Raw genomic sequence first — 16,851 nt, 5'->3', positions numbered from 1 at the left:
GCTAGGGTGCTTTTCTGTCTTGGTGTTAAGAAAAATGTTGAAATCTTATCACGGCCCAGCCTCCAAGATCATCACTGACCACAAGAGCTAATGCCTATACTGTGTCTAGGAATGCTGTGCTCCTCAGAGAAGGCCGTGATGAAGGAAGGGAAAAGTGTGTGTGTTGGGCCAAGCATGGTGGCGCACACCCTTAGTACCAAATTTTCCTGAGTTTGAGACCAGCTTGGTCTACATAGTGAGTTGCAGGCTAGCCAGGGCTACATGGTGAGACCCTGTCTCAAAACAAAACATAGTAGAAAAAGAAAAGTATGTGTACTAAGTGGCCTAGGACTCCTTGGCTATGTGTAACATAAAGTCTCCTGCACACTCTCTTTAGCTGGATGTGTGTGTGTGTGTGTGTGTGTGTGTGTGTGTGTGTGTTTGCACGTGCAATGCCTTGATTTTTTTTTGGTCTGTCAGCAAGTCTGGACCTATTGGAAGCTAGGACTGATCCCTCTTTACATTGCCCTGAGGCATTACCTGAATAAAGTGAGCAGTGGAGCCAGGATGAGAAGCCAATTGGGATGGTAGTGAAGTGCTTCCCTCGGGGGTTTTGGGGGGGGGGGTGGGGATTGTTTTGTTTTGCTTAATGTGTCTATTTAGGAATCTTAGCATCGAATTGGAGTCGGAAGACTGGAGTTCTGTGACAAAGCAATGACAGCTTTTGTTTTAGCCTGGTTGTTTGGATCTTTGAAGAGTGGGCTTTTATTTTAAAGCATAGTCTAGAAATCAGTATCGCAAATGCAAAAAAAGTTCTTGGGTTGAAATACAGCCTTTAGCTGTATTTATTTTAGCACTGGCTAGTCTGGAACTCACTGTGTAGACCAGGCTGACCTCAATCCCCAGAGAGTCTCAATTCCTGCCTCAGCCTCCCACGTACTGGGATTAAAGCGTGTCCCAGCACAGCTGCTCTTTTTGACTGCACACTCTCTGCCTTTCTTGTTCTAATCTTATTCCAAGATCAGAAGGAGAACAAATGTTTCCTATCAATTTACAAAATACTCGGAAAATTCTAAGTATTGACAGTTGTTTGACTGACAGACAGTTCAGGAGCACGCTGACTGTTGTACAGGACTTTACAATGGGATTGTATAGTTAGGTTTTGTGAACGTTTGCAGTACAGATGGTGGCGTGAGTTGCTGATCATGAACAAGATGGTATTTTCTCGTTTCTTTTAAAACTTGTACATGTGTCACCTGATACTTTGTGTACAGTTGCTTGCACCGTTTGCCCCTCACTTGGAGATAACGAGACTCATTGCACTCATTACGTTGGTGCTGGAGCGGTATTTGACGACATCCAGGTACCGAGAGATGCATGGTCGGCAGGCTGTTCAGTGGGGTGATGTCGAGAGGAGCAGACTGCCCAGAAGCTGGAAGGACCAGAAGGTGGCCACTCCGTGCTTTAGTTGTGGGATAGAAAGCTTGGGCTGTAGGTGGTTTACTTGACTTCTTCAATTTTTTTATAGGTTCAGTTGTAACTTTTATGGTATGAAAGTGATTACATCCAGTAACAACTGAGCCCCCTTTACACACATAGTTCCCTGTTGTTACGTGTCATGTATGTGTGACCTTGGATAGGTCATTTGGCCTCCCAGAATTTGTTCCTTCAATACAACACTAATCAAAGTAATAGGAATGCTGCTTTTTAGTTTTCTAAATGATTTTATGTAAGTAGTTTCCTTCTCTCTTTACAGTGCTCCAGTAAAGAGAGACATGGAGAGAGAAAGTGACTTGTCTAAGATCACATAGCCTAAGAATAGCAGAACTGGGGCTGGAGAGATGGCTCAGAGGTTAAGAGCACTGGCTGCTCTTCCAGAGGTCCTGAGTTCAATTCCCAGCACCCACATGGTAGCTCACAACCATCTGTAATGAGATCTGGTGCCCTCTTCTGGCCTGCAGACATACACGCAGACAGGACACTGTAAATAATAAATAAATAAAATTTAAATAGCAGACCTGAGTCCCAAAGCCAGACCTTCTGGTGTTGCAGTCCAAGAAATGTGGTCTGGCCTCCTCTAATTTTTTTTTTTAATTCTCTCCTTGTTTGAAATAATTTTCCACTGCCTATCTTATTTACTTGGTTTTGCTGTTTTTTTTCTCCTCCTAAACTACTATTTAATGGTCTTACTTCTGAGTGGGGAATGTCACTAAGGGATAGAATTTTTGTCTATGGCCCTAGATTCAGTCCCCAGCACCAAAATTTAAAATAACTACATCTGCCCAAAGCATATATTAAAAGTGGAACAATATGGACTTCTCATTTAAAAAATTGGATTAAACTGGGCAGTGGTGGCGCACACCTTTAGAATTCAAGGCCAGCCTGGTCTACAGAGCGAGTTCAGGACAGCCAGGGCTACACAGAGAAACCCTGTCTCAAAAACCAGGGGGAAAGGATTAAGGTGAGTTTGCTGGCACATGCTTGTAATCCCATACCTGGTAGGGAAGGAGAGGGAAGCGGGAGGAAAAGCATCCTGAGCTCACCTGGGCAGTGATACTGAGGCTTTGACATCCCTTCCTCCTAAAGGAGACATTTTGCGTTGATTGGGCCTTTGTGAGTTTTAATAACCTTTTTGATACTAAGATCATCACAGAAATTTATTTGGCTTTTTAAAAATTAATTGATTTTGTGTGTGGATGTTTAGCCTGCACATACACCATATGCATACAGTGCCCTGAGACCAGAAGAGGGCATTGGATCCCCTGGAACTGGGGTTATGGATGGTTGTGGATCACCATGCTAGGATGCTAGTGATCAACCCAAACCCCAGTCCTCTGCAAGAGTAGCAAGTGCTCTTCCCACTGAGCCATCTCTCCAGCCCTGTTCGGCTTGTTTTAAGATAAAGGCATAGGTTTTTCTTACAAATAATGTTCACAATAAAAATTTATTTTAAACTAATAGAATTTTTTAAAAATTGCTTTTAACTAGTGACAAAAAGAAATTGTTATAAAAGAAAAGGACTCTAGTATGTGTTCCTTAGACTGAATATATTGGAATTAGAATACGTTAAGAAATACATTTCTGAAGAAAATTTCATCTTTTTCTTAAATACTTGTTTTATGTGTATACATTTTTGCCTACATTGTATGTTTGTGTGCTATGCACCTGCCTGGTGCTTTTGGAGGCCAGAAGAGGGCATCAGATCCCCTGGAACTAGAGTTGCAGATGGCTATGAGTCACGTGTGGGTGCTGAGAATCAAACCCAGTCCTCTGGAAGAGCAGCCAGAGCTCTTAAACAGCTGGGGTGTCTCTGCAGCTCCTGAAATACTTTATGGTCTTGGACTTGGATAAATAAACAAAGCCTGCCTGAAAGCCTTCAGGTTCAAGAGTTGAACTGCTAACTTGTCTAAAAGGTTCCATTTACGTATTACTGTTTTCCTTGGTGATAAGTGGTTAAGGGCCTTATTAACATTGGGCTCTAGCTTTAACCTGAGGAAAGAGCTCTTCAGTGGGAGTGGACAGTGTCGTCCACTGGCGCTGTCCACAGGAAGAGAGTGTGGGGACTTTACCTGTTGGGACACAGTTCAGGATTTACCAGACTCTAGCAAGCCTGCACTTTGTTCCAGAGTGGTGGTGTTTGTGTGGATTTGTGAAATATTCTCTCTCTGTCTCTGTCTGTCTGTCTGTCTCTCTCTCTCACACACACACACACACACACACACACACACACACACACACACACACACACACACACACACACACACACACACACACACACACACACACACACACACACACGCGCCTTTCTAGAAAGAACTTTTTCTGAAGCAGTAAATTTGTCCTAGCCAATACGTCTCAGTAGAACATGTCCAAAACAGGCCGACTGATCCTTAGTATTTTTTAAGGGCAGGTAAAAGTTAAGGTGAGGAGAGTTTTTGCTTTTTTTTGTCTTTCCCAAGCAGAACTGGAAATAAGATGTTTCTATTACTGATGAAGGGAGTTGCTGATCAGTTTTGGTTTGTTTTTTTGGTTTGTTTTGGTTTTGATTTTGGTTTTTTTCAAGATAGGGTTTCTCTGTAGCTTTGGAGGCTTTCCCTGGAACTCGATTTGTAGACCAGGCTGGCCTGGAACTCACAGAGATCCACCTGCTTCTGCCTCTGCCTCTGCCTCCCGAGTGCTGGGATTACAGGCGTGCACCACCACCGCCCGGCCGCTGATCAGTTTTTTATGATCCCTGTCACCAGTACTGCTGCCCACTATTAAGTCTCTTATCATAGGGCATCCATCTTAAGGTGATGCTCTCTAAAGTGCACGTGGAGACTCTGACCTCAGATGTACAGACATCACGTCTAAGTGACATCACTGTTAAGTCCCTGAGTTAAGGAACGTGCAGCACTCACAGTCTCTAGAATATTTAGTAGGCAAGAGATCACTGTTTGGGTTATGGTATCCCTTGTATGTTTGTAGATCTAAGTGCTTGTTTTATTTGTGGCTGTGTACTTTTAACGTTATCCTGATTTGCTTATTTGTATTAAAGTTATCCTTTAATGGTTTGGGGTTGTGTCTGTAGTGTGAAATTTAGACTGTCCCTTATCTACTGTTCACCAAAGATGAACTTTCAATGCATTGTTCTGTTACTACACAGCTATTATGTGTAATGAAACTATATGACTGGGTCCATGATTTGAATCTTAGTTATTTTATAGAATCCATTTGGATAATGATATTCCTATGTAGAGGCTAATTTTCCAATGCATTTGTTTCATCTGGCCGTTTCTTTGGGATTTATTCGCAGTTATGTTTTTGCTTCTGATTTTAAAATAATTTTCCTTTGTTGTAGGATGAGCAGTTCTTAGGTTTTGGCTCAGATGAAGAAGTCAGAGTGCGAAGCCCCACAAGGTCTCCTTCAGGTATGTCAACGAAGCATGTGCTGTAGACTGCAGGTCTGTTTGTTAGGAGGGCGTGGCTTCTTTCCGACTTGGCAGCTAGACTGTGTGGGGTGGTTTCTGCTGGCTGTACTTGTTCCTCCTTTACCATGGTTTTCTGGGTAGTACTTGGGCGTGGGGGCAGGTTTCCACAGAGTGACGTGGGGAGGAGACCTGGTCAGATTTATCATTTTCTCTCCTGTGGTAGTGTTTATGCTTGTGGGGGGGATTGCCCCCCCCCTCGTAGATGAAATTTATTGTACTGTTGTCAAAGATCCAGAAACAACATCTTGGCGCTCTATGATACCTTTTATCTAACCCTTAAAAGGCTGTACTAAAATAAAGAAACTGAAAATTATGTGGGTGTTTCCATTTATTAGCACTGTTTATCAATTCTCAACAAAGTTCTAGACATATAGGCAGTTTTCTAGATGGTCAGTGGGCTTCACCATTAATAGCTTGGATAGGTCAGTTCTCTGGAGGAAAGGCTGAGGGTCTTTAATGGGACACACGCTCCTCACCTTGTCAGCTCCTGACTTGGATGGTTTGGTTTCTGTGGATAAACAGACTAGTTAAATACTGTGTTATTAGATGTTTTTACTGTTTAGTTTGTGATGGTTGCTGCCATTTTGGTATCACTTAAGGGTCATTATATATCATATACTAATCTAACTAGACACCCAAGCTGACGACGATGATGTCTTTCCCTAAAGATGGCATTGCTGTGTAGTGACTGGTGGCAGTGGCCTAGCACCTGCTATTTAGACAGTGGTAGTGGTTTCTTTAAGAGGTGATGAAATCTTAAATTTTTATATAGGAAAGGGACAAAAAATGACATAAGCAATGAGATGGAGCTGGTGTGTGGCCCTGAGAGTAAGAAGTTAGCAGCTGAGTTAGGACCCTTCTCGGGTCCTCTTTTTCTGCTTGTCTATAAAAGCTTTTTTAAAAAGTAGCATGGAAGCAGTTTCAGAATTGCTGAAGTCCTGGGCAGCCCCATCAAATGGCCCACAGTGCTGAGGAGTCAAGTCTTCACTGTTAGTTAATTCACAGCTTTCAGTGGTTTCCTCGTGAGTTTTTTCTTGACTTTCAATTTACATTGTTGTTTTGAAGCATCTGGTTATGTTCTACTTAAATGAATTGTTACCTACTGTCTTTGTTATAATTAGTATATTGACAATTGATTTGTAAACTCTTACTCTATTAAGGGAAGTCTCCTGAGTTATTTGGTAAGGAAGGCATTTGTGTTTATTACGAAGTTCAGCCAGGAGACTTCATTGACTTCTGTTGTGTTGGAAAGCAGCTCTGTATCACAAATATCCACAGAGGCTGCAGTCTCCTTTGATGCCTGGTGAGGGGTGTTTTGGTCTCAGATGGATGTTGTACTATGCAGCCCTGAGAAGCTAAGAGAGAATAAAAGAATACCATAGGCTTCTTTTGAGGCAGGGTCTTAACTTTGTAGCCAGGTTGGCATAGAGCTCACTGTGTAGCCCCGGCTAACCTTGAACATGAGCTTCCCAAGTACTGGGATCACAAGTGTGAGCCATCAAGCGTGGCTGCCATAGCCAGTTCGTACTACATTTGAAATACAAGTTTCATTAGGTGGTAGAGACAGTTTTGCTCCTTGGCTGTCTTCATAGTAGCAAGTCGAGCATCTTTATAATTTGGGAAATTCCTGTTTGCAGCAAGATCTCAATGTGTGGCCTTGGCTGGAACCCCATTGGCAGATCAAGTTGACCTTGAACTTATGGGTCCTGCCTCTGCCTCCCTAGTGCTGGGGTTACAGGCATATTTCATCACACCTACCTATTTCCTTTTATTTAGAATAGCAAAGATCTATCTTAATAAATTGTTGATTTGACCTTAATATCAATAAGGTGAAGCCTTTTTGTAACTCGGACTGACTAGTTAAAGAAGTCCTAGGAAGGCGTAGATTAGCTCGCTCATCACACAGGAGCTCCTGCTACACACCGGTGAGTGGGCTGACACTTAGGAGTGAGCGTTTTCCTCCAAAGTCAGAGTTCTTAGTGTGCCTTACTAGAACAGTTAAAATACAGGATGCTGAGCTGCCCGGGAAGGAGCCTTTGCCCATGAAAGTTGATACTGTTTTCCAAATTTCTTCAAGGCCATAATTATGCATTGAAAAGTTGGAATGTTGGTTGTCGTCTTAGTTGGTTGAGGTTGTTTTTTGTTTGCGTCTTGTTTTTTAAACAGGGTCTCTGTGTAGTCCAAGGCTGATCTGAAGCTCATAGATAGCCAGGCTGACCTCAGACTTGCCTGCCTCCTGCCACTCTCAGCTTTGGAAAGAAACATGCTCTTAAATGTCACTCTCGGTGAGCTGGATAATGTAGTGCAGATTTTTTTTTTTTAAACAATTTTTTTTCAATTTTAGAAAAGGGAAGAAAAACCAAACTCTGCTCATCTGGAGGAATGGGAATTTCTGTTTTCTAGGTCACTTGTTCAGTGAAAAACTTTACTTTCATTTTTGTACCAGAAAAATAATTAAATGTTTTTTCAGGTGGAATGTTACTGACTTGATTTCTTTGAGGTAAATATTCAATGAAAAGAAATTAAGCACAACTAAGATATATAATATTGACTCAATAGTCCCAATGAGTTCAGTTCAAAATGGCCTGTGCTAAATTATATTCAGCCTAGCTAAGACCTGAACTACACAGCTAAACATCTGCTCTTCGTTGTTTAATTTCTATACACAGTTAAAACTAGTCCTCGAAAACCTCGCGGGAGACCTAGAAGCGGTTCTGACCGAAACACAGCGGCCCTCCCAGATCCCTCTGTGTTTCCCCCTCTGAGCAAAGCAGAGGCCAGCTCTGCAGAGGAAATCAAGAAGAAAGATTCCAAAAGCATAGAAAAGAAGAGAGGAAGACCTCCCACCTTCCCTGGGGTAAAAATTAAAATCACACATGGAAAGGACATTTCAGAGTTAACAAAAGGAAGCAAAGAAGATAATCTGAAAAAAATTAAACGGACCCCTTCTGCTATGTTCCAGCAAGCCACAAAGATTAAAAAATTAAGAGCAGGTAAACTCTCTCCTCTCAAGTCTAAGTTTAAGACAGGGAAACTCCAAATAGGAAGGAAGGGGGTACAGATTGTAAGACGGCGAGGAAGGCCGCCATCCACAGAACGGATAAAGACCCCTTCAGGTCTCCTCCTTAACTCTGAACTGGAAAAGCCCCAGAAGGTCCGGAAGGACAAGGAAGGGACACCCCCACTCACGAAAGAAGACAAGAGTGCGGTGAGACAGAGCCCGCGAAGGGTTAAACCGGTCAGGATTATTCCTTCTTCTAAGAGGACCGACGCTGCAATCGCAAAGCAGCTCTTGCAGAGGGCAAAGAAGGGGGCGCAGAAGAAAATGGAGAAGGAAGCCGCTCAGCTGCAGGGGAGGAAGGTGAAGACGCAGGTCAAAAACATCCGGCAGTTCATCATGCCGGTGGTCAGCGCCATCTCCTCGAGGATCATCAAAACCCCCCGACGCTTCATAGAGGATGAGGATTACGACCCTCCGATTAAAATTCCGCGACTAGAGTCCACACCAAACAGTCGATTCAGCGCCCCGTCCTGTGGATCTTCTGAGAAGTCCAGTGCGGCCTCCCAGCTCTCCTCTCAGATGTCTTCCGACTCCTCCCGATCCAGCAGTCCCAGCATCGACACCACCTCAGATTCTCAGGCCTCTGAGGAGATCCAGGCACTTCCTGAGGAGCGGAGTAACACCCCTGAAGTTCATACTCCATTGCCTATTTCCCAGTCCCCAGAAAATGCGAGCAGCGATAGGAGAAGCAGACGGTATTCCATGTCAGAGAGAAGCTTTGGGTCTCGAACAACTAAAAAATTACCAACTCTACAAAGTGCCCCACAGCAGCAGACCTCCTCCTCACCGCCTCCGCCTCTCCTTACTCCCCCACCTCCACTGCAGCCAGCCTCCAGCATCTCTGACCACACACCCTGGCTTATGCCTCCAACCATCCCCTTAGCATCACCGTTTTTGCCTCCTTCTGCTGCTCCCATGCAAGGGAAGCGGAAATCTATTTTGCGGGAGCCAACATTTAGGTGGACTTCTTTAAAGCATTCGAGGTCAGAGCCACAGTACTTTTCCTCAGCAAAGTATGCCAAAGAAGGTCTGATTCGCAAACCGATATTTGATAATTTCCGACCCCCTCCACTAACTCCCGAGGATGTTGGCTTCGCTTCTGGTTTTTCCGCATCTGGTACTGCCGCTTCAGCCCGGCTGTTTTCACCACTCCATTCTGGAACAAGGTTTGACATCCACAAAAGGAGCCCCATTCTGAGAGCTCCAAGATTTACTCCAAGTGAGGCGCACTCTAGAATATTCGAGTCTGTGACCTTGCCTAGTAATCGAACTTCTGCTGGAGCATCCTCTTCGGGAGTATCTAATAGAAAGAGGAAAAGGAAAGTGTTTAGTCCCATTCGGTCTGAACCAAGGTCACCCTCTCACTCCATGAGGACAAGAAGCGGAAGGCTTAGTACTTCTGAGCTGCCACCTCTCACTCCCCCGTCTTCTGTCTCCTCCTCATTAAGCATTCCTGTTAGTCCTCTTGCCGCTAGTGCCTTAAACCCAACTTTTACTTTTCCTTCTCATTCCCTAACTCAGTCTGGGGAATCTGCAGAAAAAACTCAGAGACCAAGGAAGCAGACGAGTGCTTCAGCAGAGCCCTTCTCAGATAGCCCGACTCTCTTCCCGTGGTTCACCCCAGGCTCGCAGACTGAGAAGGGCAGGAACCGAGACAAGGCCCCGGAGGAGCTGTCCAAAGAGCGGGATGCTGACAAGAGCCGAGAGCGAGACCGGGAGAGAGAGAAGGAGAATAAGCGTGAGTCAAGGAAAGAGAAGAGGAAGAGGGGCTCAGAAATGCAGAGTAGCTCTGCTTTGTATCCTGTGGGTCGGGTCTCCAAAGAGAAGGTTGCTGGAGAAGATGTTGGCACTTCATCTTCTGCCAAAAAAGCAGCGGGGCGGAAGAAGTCTTCATCGCTCGATTCTGGGACCGATATTGCCTCTGTGACTCTTGGGGATACAACAGCTGTCAAAACCAAAATACTTATAAAGAAAGGGAGAGGAAATCTGGAAAAAACCAACTTGGACCTCGGCCCAACTGCCCCATCCCTGGAGAAGGAGAAAACCCTCTGCCTTTCCACTCCTTCATCTAGCACTGTTAAACATTCCACTTCCTCCATAGGCTCCATGTTGGCTCAGGCAGACAAGCTTCCAATGACTGACAAGAGGGTTGCCAGCCTCCTAAAAAAGGCCAAAGCCCAGCTCTGCAAGATTGAGAAGAGTAAGAGTCTCAAGCAAACTGACCAGCCCAAAGCACAGGTACTCTTGCCCACCCTGCTGCTAAAACCAAGTGTCCCGAGCCCTCGGGACAAGTCTTAGTTAGGCTAACCGTTTGAGCTGCTAGGAGACAAATAGTAGAGGTGGTGGTATGTGCAATGGTCTTTCAGGGACCAGTAGGATTTCTGAGAAGTAGAAATTATGTTCTAATGTAACAGAGAGAGGACAGAATAGATAGAGATTGCTGCTAATTTTAGGATGCAGAAGTAGTTGACTGCCATATATTGGCTTACCAGCTAGGAATAGCTAGCTAAAGTTGTATGCTTTGATGATAGATCATAATAAGTTAGTTAAATATACTTTGACTTCATTTAATTGCATTTATGACATGAGCAGTCTATTTGTTGCTTATCTCCTATTCAGGGTCAAGAAAGTGATTCATCAGAAACCTCTGTGCGAGGACCCCGGATTAAACATGTCTGCAGAAGAGCTGCTGTTGCCCTTGGCCGGAAACGAGCTGTGTTTCCTGATGACATGCCCACCTTGAGTGCCTTACCATGGGAAGAACGAGAAAAAATTTTGTCTTCCATGGGAAATGATGGTAAGTCAAGGAAATTGACCTTGGAATTGTGAGCAGACCTATTTATTTGTTTTCATTCTGTAGATGCCAATAGACTCTTACTAGTTATTAAGAGTCTTAGACTGGATTTAAAAAACAAAAAACCAAACAAAGTCAGATAGCTGGAGGGGATTAAATATTTGAAGATTTTGTTAGAGGAAATGACTCATAAAGAAAAGGTGAGGTACCCCAGGAAGACTGGTAAGCCATCAGACTGTGATGCAAGTTTAGCTCCTGAAAGGGAAGAGGGAAGAACGGGTAGAGCCTGCCTAGACTGCCATGCAGTAGAAGAAAGCTTTGGTGAGGCTGTCAGAGGCGTCTTATGTCTCACAAACAAGGTCAGTGTCTCGGCCACACTAAGAACCTGCCTGGAAGCAGCTGTGCTAAGTGTGACCTCTTTGTACCAGTAGTTTTCAGAACGCAGCAGCTGGATCTCTTGGTTATTTATACTTCCCGGAATTAGAAGTCTGTGCAGCATTATGTTAATCAGGGTTTGAGTTGTTGCCATGATAAAATACCAGGGTCAAAAGCAACTGGGGAGGAAAGGGTTTCTTTCGTCTTAAAATTCTCAGGTCATACTCTATCACTGAGGGAAGCCTGGACAGGCACTCAAGGCAGGAGCCTGGAGGCAGGAACTGAAGGGGAGACCATAGAGGAGCACTGCATACTTGTCCTCAGGGTTTGTTAGGCTTGTTTTCTTTGACATCTCAGTCAGGACCATGTGCCCAAGGGTGGCATCACCCATAATGGCCTGGTCCCCTACTCATCAGCTGTTTATCAAGAAAATGCCCCCACAGGCTTGACTGTAGACAGTCTGGTGGAGGCAAGTCCTCAGTTGAATTTCCTCTTGCAGATAATTCTAGCTTGTGTCAAGTTGACAAAAACAAAATAACCCCAGGACATGCAAGTTCTCATGATCGCCATACAACTCCAATGCTGGGCACTTTCTCTAACAGAGTTAGTCGTTTGAGAGCATTCTTAGACACATGCAGCTTATTCTTGACTTTCAGTTAGTTCGTTTGTTTTCAGTATTTGAATTTTTGCTTTCACCAAGCTATAAGGAGTAGGCATTTAAAAGCCTTTAGATAATTACTTTAAACACCTGTGTTGTTTGTTTATTTCTCTTCCCACCACCCAGCTCCCAAATAAATCACACACTGAGGCTTATTCTTACTTATAAATGTCTGGCCTTAGCGTGGCTTGTTTCTAGCTAGCTTCCCTTAAATTTAAATTATCCCAGCTATCTTTGGCCTTGGGGCTTTTCCCATTCTCTTCTGTAAATCTTATTTTTACTGTGGCTTGCTGTGTATCTGGGTGTCTGGCCCCTAGAGTCCTCCTCCGTCTCTGGCTGCTTCCTCTCCTCCCAGATTTCCTCCTCCTCTCCTCCCAGATCTCCCGAGAAAGGATAGGCGGGGTTGGCAGGCAGAGAGATTTATCCTTTCTCTTGCCTTGCTATTGGCCATTCAGTTCTTTATTAGACCATCAGGTGTTTTAGGTAAGCAAAGTAACACAGCTTCACAGAGTTAAACAAATGCAACATTAAACATAAGTAACATATCTTAAAACAATATTCTACAACACCTCTGAGTTCTGTGAATGGGTATATTATAAACATTTCTATTTTGATTAGCAATTCAAATGAGTTTAATGTATCTAATGATACAGCGGGACTTTGAGGATCTCTGAAGAAGGCATTAGACATTCCCTTGGAACTAAAGACACATTTCTTTAACAGATAAGTCATCAATTGCTGGCTCAGAAGACGCGGAACCTCTTGCTCCACCCATCAAACCAATTAAGCCTGTCACCAGAAACAAGGCTCCCCAGGAGCCTCCAGTAAAGAAAGGGCGGCGATCGAGGCGGTGTGGGCAGTGCCCTGGCTGCCAGGTGCCCGAGGACTGTGGTGTTTGCACTAATTGCTTGGACAAGCCCAAGTTTGGTGGACGCAATATAAAGAAGCAATGCTGCAAGTGAGTGAGTCTTACTCTGCGGCGATGACCTGATGGTCACACAGATTTCTATTGCCCCTGGTTTGTCTCAAAGATGCTTCAGAGGGTTGGGGATTCTAGCAAGGCCTAGCAAGCACAAGGCCCTGGGTTAGATCCTCAGCTCAAAAAAAAAAAAAAAAAAAAGATGCTTCAGGAAACCTGGTGTGGTTGCATCGATCTGCTCAGGTTTCTAGGTTAGTTGTAGAGTTGAGTTTTGTGATGCGATGAGATTTAAGCTAAATAAGTATTTTTGTGGCAGTGCCGTCTAGTAGAACATTCTCAACAATGAAAATATTCTCTTTGTACTCAATTCAGTGTGGCAGTCAATAGTTCCATGGGGCCATTGAGGACTTGGCATGTGATTAATGTGACTGAAGAGTTACATTTTAAAAAGTGGTTTTTAAAAGCTGGGTGGTGGTGGCGGAGCACACCTTTAATACTTATACTTGGAGAGAGGTGGAGTTTGAGACCAGCCTGGTCTACAAAGAGAGTTCCAGGACAGTCAGAGCTGTTACACAGAGAAACCTTGTCTTGAAACCCCTTCCCCCCTCAAAATTTTTTTACTTTAATTATTTTAATTTTAAATATCTGCATGCAACTTATGACTACTGTATCAGTCATGGTAGCTTTGGACAGTTTCTTAAAACTTGACAAATCAGGCACTGGAGAGATGGCTCAGTGGTTAAGAGCACTGGCTGCTCTTCCAGAGGACACAGGTTCAGTTACCAGCACCCACATGATGGCTCACAAACCTTTTATAACTCTAGTTCCAGGGGATCTGATGCCCTGTTTTGATCTCCACAGGAACCAAACATGCACACGATGCACATATATACATGCAGGCAAAAACAACTATACATATAAAATAGTAAAATAAAGATTTTTAAGTATTAAACTGAGAATAAAATAATATTTTAAAAACTTGACAAATTTAGGCATAGGATTTATTTTGACTGACTGAAATCACTTTATTATTATTATTATTATTAATCTTTGATGCGCGCGTGCACACACACACACACATACAGAGGCCAGAGGAAGATGTGTTCTGGGTTTTAGCTCTACTCTATCCCTCCTCTACTTATTTTCTTGTTCTCTTCCTGAACCTGAGACTTGGCCTATGGCCAAGAAGCTCCAGAGCCACCTCAGACAGTACTGGACTATAAGCATGTGGGACCACATTCACATCCTTTTTTTTTTTCCAAAGACAAGTTTTCTCTGTAACAACTCTGGCTGTCCTGGAACTCACTCTGTAGACTAGGCTGGCCTCAAACTCACAGAGATCCGCCTGCTTCTTCCTCCTGAGTGCTGGGACTAAAGGCATTATGCCACCACCATCAGGCTTCAAAATATTTTCATTCATACACGTGTTTTTGTGGATGGTTGCAAATGTGCTAGTCCAGTGCTCTGCCATAGAGTTATACTCTCAGCCCAGCACATGGAGGTTTTGATAAAGACTTTTAAAAATATTCTACTTTTCCAGTCACTTTGTGGGCACACTTTCTGCCATCTGGATTTTTATTTTATTTATTTTTGTAATGTATTAGAAGAATTGTGTAAACAGAAATTTTGGCAACTGGGCCTCCTACACAGTGCCTGGCACAAGAGATATTTACCAAATGAATGACTTTAAACCGATTAACATAAAATGTAGTCGAAAGATTCTTCATTGTTTACTCAGGGAATACAGTTTCTGGGAGACAAGAAGTAATTCTAAGCTGGTTGTGGAGGCTCATGCCTGTAATGCCAGCATGAGGAAGTGGAGGCAGGAAGATTGCTGTGAGTTCATGATGGGTTTGGATTATGCAGTGAGACCATCAAAAAAAAAAAAAAAAGTACTGTTTTGGTTTCTAAACTTAAGCGAGAATCTTACCTTTAGGTACTTCAGTGGCAAGAAGGAATTTAATTTATATAATGTAGAAGAGTGCATGCACTCCATTTTCAGGTGACAGTGGGTTTGATGTGAGCAAGGCATGGAGCTCAGGCACTGCTTGCCTTACACACTCGAGACCTGATATTCACTCCACGGGTCCAAAAATAGAACCTTTGTTTGGGGCCAGGAGTGTAGTGAGTGTGGAGAGCTTAGGGTGGATTCAATGTGGATGGAGTCTTCAAGTTAGGTTTAAATTTTATTGAATTTAAACTAAGGGATAAAGTATATCAAAGCCATGAGGCGCAGCTGTAGTTGTGTAGTAACAAAGTACTTGGCGGATTTTAGTTGCTGCTTGTAAATCCCATGAGAGAGCAGTAACTAGTTGACTGTAAGAAATACTGTTCATCATGTCAGTGTGCACTCTGATGCCAGCACTTGAGAGGCAGAGGCTGGAGGATCAAGACTTTGGGACCATGCTCTGCTATATAGTGTAACCTGGGCTCTATGGAACCCTGTCTCAGAACAAAGCAGAAAGGGGGGGCAGTGCTGACCTGTGTAGGGTACAAGTCCATATGAATTACAAGAATTGTGAGTCTCATTTCAAAGATAATAGGACATTTGCCCCTTTTAGATGCTAAAGGTTGGTAAAATTGCTGATGTAGGGATTTTAAAGGTTCAGCTTAACCCGAGGAGAAAGAAATCCTTGAATGGAGACTCACTGAATTTATTTCATGTCTTCTCTTTTAATGCGGTGTTCTGCTTTATCCTTTGTTATCCTAGGATGAGGAAATGTCAGAACCTCCAGTGGATGCCTTCCAAAGCTTACCTACAGAAGCAGGCTAAAGGTAACGGTGTGCAAGGGCCTCCCACAGTGTCCATGCTTATAGCTGTGCACAGTTGGTGTAAAGAGAATACTAGGTTTTTGTTTTTGTTTTTGTTTTTCTTTTAAAGTACTGCTCTCTCCCGGGGAGTTGGTGGTTGTTGAAGCTGGATGATAGGTACATGGGGGTTCATTTGACTCTTCTTTTTATTTGGGGGTATGTTTGAAATTTTTCCTAATTAAGAAATTTGTTTAAAATTCATGTAAAAAAAATATAGCTCTGCTCTGCTATAAAATCCCTCTGCATCACCTGGTCAACGTGGCCTCAACTTTGTGGAGAATTTGAGTGCCAGCTTTGGCTGCGGGAACAAGTCTGTGTTACAGATCTCTGTATTTCTTCTTTTCACTGACATTTTCTCACTGATGGATAGATGATCTTGTTTTGTTCCCCTAGCTGTGAAAAAGAAAGAGAAGAAGTCTAAGACCACTGAAAAGAAGGAGAACAGAGAGAGCACAGTTGTGAAGAGCTCTGTGGACTCTGGTCAGAAGGCTACCCCACCAGCACGGGAGGAGCCTGCCCCAAAGAAGAGCAGCAATGAGCCCCCACCCCGCAAGCCGGTGGAAGAAAAGAGCGAGGAAGGGAACGCCCCTGCGCCCGCACCTGAACCCAAACCGGTCACCACTCCAGCTTCCCGGAAGTCCAGCAAGCAGGTCTCCCAGCCAGCACCAGTCATCACCCCTCAGCCACCCAGCACAGCAGCACCCCAGAGGAAAGAAGTTCCCAAGACCACTCCAAGTGAGCCCAAGAAAAAGCAGCCTCCACCGCCAGAGCCAGGTGAGTGCTGGAGGCAGGGAGACGGTCAGGGTAGCAGGGCCAGCCCAGAAGCCCCGGGTCTCAGGCAGGCTGCCAGAGCCTGAATGCTGGCATCTCTCTGTCATTTGTTCACACCTTTTGGTTAAAGAAAGTGGATTCTTTACTGTTACATTACAACAACCAGGTGCAAAACAGAAAGTGAGATTAGCTATGCTGCCATGTTTTCTTCTTGAGGTCTAGAGATTGTTCGCGTGCCCCTCTCTCCACTGGCCATTCGGTCTGAAAGCAGTCAGTGCTAGCATCTGACCAGAGTCTTTTTTGAATCCTTTAGGTCCAGAGCAGAGCAAGCAGAAAAAAGTGGCCCCCCGCCCAAGTATCCCCGTGAAACAGAAACCAAAAGACAAGGTGAGAGCAGACTCAGTGTGATTCCTCGGGATGTGTTTGTTCTTTCTGTAGGGGAAAGCCTTGACCTTGGCAGTTTCCGGGCTGACCCAAACCGTCTTCTTGCTTCTGTGTAGATGGTGCTGGGAT

At 44.1% G+C, this 16,851-nt stretch overlaps 1 protein-coding gene across 2 annotated transcripts in view; it reads left to right on the top strand.

Moving 5' to 3' along the window:
- Window positions 1-16,851, top strand: part of Kmt2a (lysine methyltransferase 2A) — an 81,298-nt gene that overhangs the window by 24,937 nt on the left and 39,510 nt on the right. For both annotated transcript variants that reach the window (XM_036192836.1, XM_036192835.1), the window contains exons 2-8: window positions 4,820-4,889; window positions 7,619-10,248; window positions 10,630-10,807; window positions 12,561-12,795; window positions 15,467-15,531; window positions 15,961-16,341; window positions 16,652-16,725. In XM_036192836.1, coding sequence (XP_036048729.1) covers window positions 4,820-4,889; window positions 7,619-10,248; window positions 10,630-10,807; window positions 12,561-12,795; window positions 15,467-15,531; window positions 15,961-16,341; window positions 16,652-16,725 — 3,633 coding nt within the window. The remainder of the gene's footprint in view (window positions 1-4,819; window positions 4,890-7,618; window positions 10,249-10,629; window positions 10,808-12,560; window positions 12,796-15,466; window positions 15,532-15,960; window positions 16,342-16,651; window positions 16,726-16,851) is intronic.

Source organism: Onychomys torridus, chromosome 7 (assembly GCF_903995425.1).
Source record: "Onychomys torridus chromosome 7, mOncTor1.1, whole genome shotgun sequence".
NCBI classification, from domain to species: Eukaryota; Metazoa; Chordata; class Mammalia; order Rodentia; family Cricetidae; genus Onychomys; species Onychomys torridus.
Note: the sequence above shows the minus strand (reverse complement) of the source record. Positions and strands in the feature narration are given on the sequence as shown.